The sequence below is a fragment of the Aquarana catesbeiana genome, linkage group LG13 (assembly GCF_042186555.1).
Source record: "Aquarana catesbeiana isolate 2022-GZ linkage group LG13, ASM4218655v1, whole genome shotgun sequence".
Taxonomy (NCBI): Eukaryota; Metazoa; Chordata; class Amphibia; order Anura; family Ranidae; genus Aquarana; species Aquarana catesbeiana.
This window is the reverse complement of record NC_133336.1, coordinates 188,975,928-188,980,723: the sequence shown is the minus strand read 5'-3', so window position 1 is coordinate 188,980,723 and position 4,796 is coordinate 188,975,928. Positions and strand designations below refer to the sequence as shown.

The window sequence follows — 4,796 nt, the reverse complement described above, 5'->3', positions numbered from 1 at the left end:
TCAGAGGGCCTTGCTTGGTAGAGCTTACAATCTAAGTTTTTAGCCAATCTGATTTTTGTTCAATTTTATTTAAATGGTTTACAGTTTATACTATATCAATTAATATTTTATGGCATTTTTTAATTATTTATTCTTATTATTTATTTATATAAGAATACAATACGAAGAAAGCCCAGCACTAACTCTGCTCCCATTAACTGCTCCTGCAAGCTAAATATTATTAATATTTAGGATTTATATAGTACCAACACTTTGCACAGCACTTTACAACATATAAGAAGACAGTACAGTTACAATACATAAGGGTTACGGGGGCCCTGCTTTTAATGACTAATAATCTAATAGATCTTAGGAAAAGAAGAGGAGTGGGTGCATCCCTCATCTATGTCACTGAGCTGACTGCCTTAGGAGTATTTTGTGTACCCCACAAATCTATTACTTCCACTTAACTGAATTGATGGTGTTCCAGGCTCACACTCACTAGCTGCAATACAATAAATAGTATATAATTGTATGTATGCATAAAGAAAATGTTCCCTTAGGTGAAGGTTAAGGTTTAAGTTCAGGTGTTTGTTTCAATCTAGGGACTCGACCTTTAATTTTGGGCACCCATTTTCATTTCGGGCCCTAAAAACTATAACTTTTGTATGATAGATAGTTTTCTCTGGCAACAGCAAAAATTCCTGGATGCACCCTAGACAATTGATTGCTCTGAGAGGTTAGACATTAAACATGTGCATTATTACTGTATAAGAGTAACTTGCCTTGTCATTGCTTACTCGGTGAACAAAAGCAGCATTTTAGAGTTGACTTGAGTGCAATTCCACTGCTACTCAGACTTTGTTGTTGCACGTTATTGTTGTTGCATGTTTTTGGTAGTTACATATTAAGAAAAATGCATTGAAAGTGCTGGAATATAGCACAGTGGCTAAGTAGTTAGCACTTCCCCCTAGCAGCCCTAGGATCGTGGGTTCGAATCCCTACCAATGCACGTTCTGCAAAGAGTTTGCCTGTTCTGCCTGTGTTGGTTTCCTCCAGGTTCCTCCCACACTCCAAAAACATGCTTTTAGTTTAATTGGCTCCTGTCTAAATTGACCCTAGTATGTATGCATGTGAATTAGGAACCTTAGACTGTAAGCTCCTTGAAGGCAGGGACTGATGTGAATGTTTTATATAAATCTATAAAGGGCTGCAGAAATTGACGCTATATAAGTACCTGAAATAAATAAATACAATAAAAAGTCGTTAGGAACAATCATAACTTCCACATAGACAAGTTCCAAGAGTCGGGAATTATGGCAGGAAGATCTCCCTATTGGAGAATGCGAGACATGTAAGAAGTCAGGGGTTGACTCAGCTCCATCGTTTATTAAAGTATCACCTTTGGATAGATTGACATTTTAACACATAAAAATACCAATACATCTTGTTAGAAATGTTAAATGTTTTTCTTCTGCCAGACCTGAACTAAATGTTATGGAAGAAGTGAACCAAACATCACCAGAAATTTTTATCCTCCTTGGTCTATCTAATGTTCCACATCTCCAGGCAATCTGTTTCATTGTGTTCCTTGTTATGTATGTAATCACGCTGTCAGGAAACCTTCTACTGATTATTGTGGTGAGGATCAACCCAAAGCTTCAGACCCCCATGTACTTCTTCCTGAGTAACCTCTCCATTATTGACATCAATTTCTCATCCGCCATTGTTCCCAAAATTCTCATAAACACTGTGGTCATAGATAGAAGTATCTCCTTGTTGGGATGTGCAATGCAAATGTATTTTAGTTTGGCTTTGGGAGCAACAGAGTGTGTTATTCTAGCTGTAATGGCCTATGACAGGTTTGCTGCCATTTGTAGACCATTGCACTACTACACCATCATGAACAAGACGTTCTGTGCTGGTTTAGCAGCTGGTGCATGGATTATTTGCTTTATGAACTCTGCAGTATTTGTTGTCCTCACCTTCCAACTCCCCTTCTGCAAGTCCCACCATGTCAATCACTTCTTCTGTGAGATGCCGCCTTTCCTTAGACTGTCTTGCCGAGACACTTTGCGTAATGAGATAGCCATGTACATCTCAGCAGGGATCATTGCTATATGTTCTTTCTCGTTGACTCTGATCTCATACATCCGCATTATTTCCACTATCCTGAAGATACGTTCCACACAAGGAAGACACAAAGCTTTCTCCACATGTGCCTCCCACTTGACAGTGGTAACTCTCTACTATGGCACCATCATGTTTGTGTACCTGAGACCCCGTTCCATTTATTCTGCTGAAACAGACAAAACTTTGTCCATTCTCTATACAGCTGTGACACCAATGCTGAACCCCATCATCTACAGTATGAGGAACAAGGACGTCAAAAACACAGTTAAAAGAGCACACAAGAAATAGAATTCCCTAAAATGTTAAATTGAGAAAACAAATGATATAATGTTCAGTATTGATATGAAAGAAATTGAAAGAATGTATAGAAGGAAGGGGTTGCAACTAAATGCCACAAGCAGAAATGGTCACTCAGTTATACTACATACATAATCAGGGCCATATTTTGACATCATGTTGACTTAAAAACTCATGACAACAGTGTGTATAAATGTTGTGTGAATTTTCATGTGATTATTTCAGCAAAAATATAATGTCAAATTAAGCTATTTGAGGAAGTGAGCTGTCTGTGGTATACAGTACATTCCACCAGAAAATGAAACCGCAAGATGATTTCATGCTTCCAGAACTTTAAATGATCCTGCTGCTTAAATAAAGTTTTAAACGAAGGCATACCTGCAAAGAAGAAAGCTTTGAGTTGATTTCCTGGTCCCCTGTAGCGCTCAGTGGTTCTTCCTGTGAAGCTCTGTCCTATAGTGATGTAGTCAATGGGAAAAAGCATGGAGCCCTGCAGAGGACCAGAAGAGTAACACTCAAAGAAGTGTTGTTTTCTGAGAAGGACTTTTGGGGATAATTTCTCTTGATCAGAAATTAAATTCAGCGGAAATGATAAGTACAGTAAAACCTTGGATTGCCAGCATAATTCGTTCCGGAAACATGCTTGTAATCCAAAGCACTCGTATTCCGAATTTCCCTATAAGAAATAATGGAAACTCAGATGATTCGTTCCACAACCGTTTATTCATAAGTCCTTCGGTTTATATAAAAAGATTATAGCAATGTGATAGGTTGTGTAACCACATAAAAGCAAAATCCAGCAGGAGCTACAGGGTATAAAAGAGAAGAGAGGCGACTCTAAATGTAGCAATAAGGTTACATTTAATGAAGGTACAACATTTAGCAACTCACATGGTTGATCATTAAAGTGATTGTAAAGTCTCCTTTTTTTTCCTATAAAAATAACAAACATGTTACACTAACCTGCTCTGTTGCAGTGGATTTCCACAGAGCAGCCCAGATCCTCTCCTTCTCGGATCCCTCTTCTGCGGTCCTGGCCCCTCCCTCCTGTTCAGTGCCCCCACAGCAAGCAGCTTGCTATGGGGCACCCAAGCTGAGTCACAGCACTGGTAGGCGGCAGTGCTGCCTATTTCTAGGCGGCATTGGCAGAGGGCACAGGTGGGCACTGATGATCTGGTGGCACTCGCTGTGATCGGGACTGATATCCCTCTCACAGCCGCCGGTGATTGTCTTTTTTTTTCCTCCTCACGCTGTCAGCACGAGGAGAAAAAATAGCCGATTACCGGCTCTGTTGATGTCACATGATCAGCTGTCATTGGCTGACAGCTGATCATGTGGTAAGGGGTCGGGGTCTCATAGACTCGCTGATCACAGAGCGCGCCGCGCGCACCCTGCAGGGGGCACGCAGGCCGCTCGTGCACGGGACGACGTCAATGGACGTCATCCCGGCAAAGCAGGTCCGCGCTGTAGCCATCATTCGGCTATAGCACGGATCTCTAGTGGTTAAACATACATAGGAAAATATTTCCACACCACGGGTTCGCTCCCAGTTACTTTTTGAGGAACCGGCCGCTAGGGAGGGAGCCAGAACACCGACCCCCTTGCTACCAGAGGACCTATCAACCAAGTATGGTACCTCTCCTCACTGTCTGGATGCTGTTCATCCTCACCAGTTCATGGTTACCCGTGGCAGCTATTCTCCTCCTCCAACTCTCCTGCCAAGTTAACCTCTTGTGGTGGCCTTACTATCATACCCCAAGTGTGCTTTACAGGGCCTGTTTTTCTAGATAAGCCATGTACCTTCATGCACCCTTTTTAATGACTTCAGATATGGGCATGAAACAGTTAATTCAATTTTACTTAGAAGTTGCAGCAATACAGTCCATAAATTCTCAAATCCCAACTGACTATTTCTCAGCTGCCCAGGTGTACCTTTACAGGTAAAAGTCCATGATGGTAAGATCCTTAACAGGTGTAGATCGAAGGTTGCTCTGGGTTACATCCTCAACTTGTCTGGGCCTTCTTCCTTTTTTCCTGCTCTCGCTGAGCCCAACCTTCCCCCTTTTTTATAGGCTGCCAGGGTGGAGGGAAAAAAACAAAAAGCCTTCCCGCGCCTGGGCAGCTCATGCTCTCCAGCTACAGTAATCCTACATGTAGGCACCTGCCTATACGTGACTTTGTTAACACCTGGAAAAATAAAGTTTTGAACTAATGCTGGAAAAATTGCAGCATGCCCACATTCTTTTCCTTTGTAGAATGAGCTCCGATGCTTCGTACACACGACCGGGTTTTCCATCGGAATGAACTCTGACGGAATGAGTTCCGATGGAGTTTTGCTGAAACTTGCCTACACACAATCACACCAAAGTTTGATCCTTTAGAACGCG

At 41.7% G+C, this 4,796-nt stretch overlaps 1 protein-coding gene across 1 annotated transcript; it reads left to right on the top strand.

The window, feature by feature from the left end:
• Nucleotides 1-1,461: 1,461 nt before the first annotated feature.
• On the top strand, nucleotides 1,462-2,400 carry LOC141117690 (olfactory receptor 8U3-like). Its single transcript, XM_073610687.1, has one exon. The coding sequence runs from the start codon at nucleotides 1,477-1,479 to the stop codon at nucleotides 2,398-2,400; it is 924 nt and encodes a 307-aa protein (XP_073466788.1). The 5' UTR covers nucleotides 1,462-1,476.
• The last annotated feature ends 2,396 nt before the right edge of the window (nucleotides 2,401-4,796 follow it).

What these genes read in the sequence shown, in the direction of transcription:
- LOC141117690 (XM_073610687.1), top strand. Translation starts at nt 1,477, where the DNA reads ATGGAAGAAGTGAACCAAACATCACCAGAAATTTTTATCCTCCTTGGT.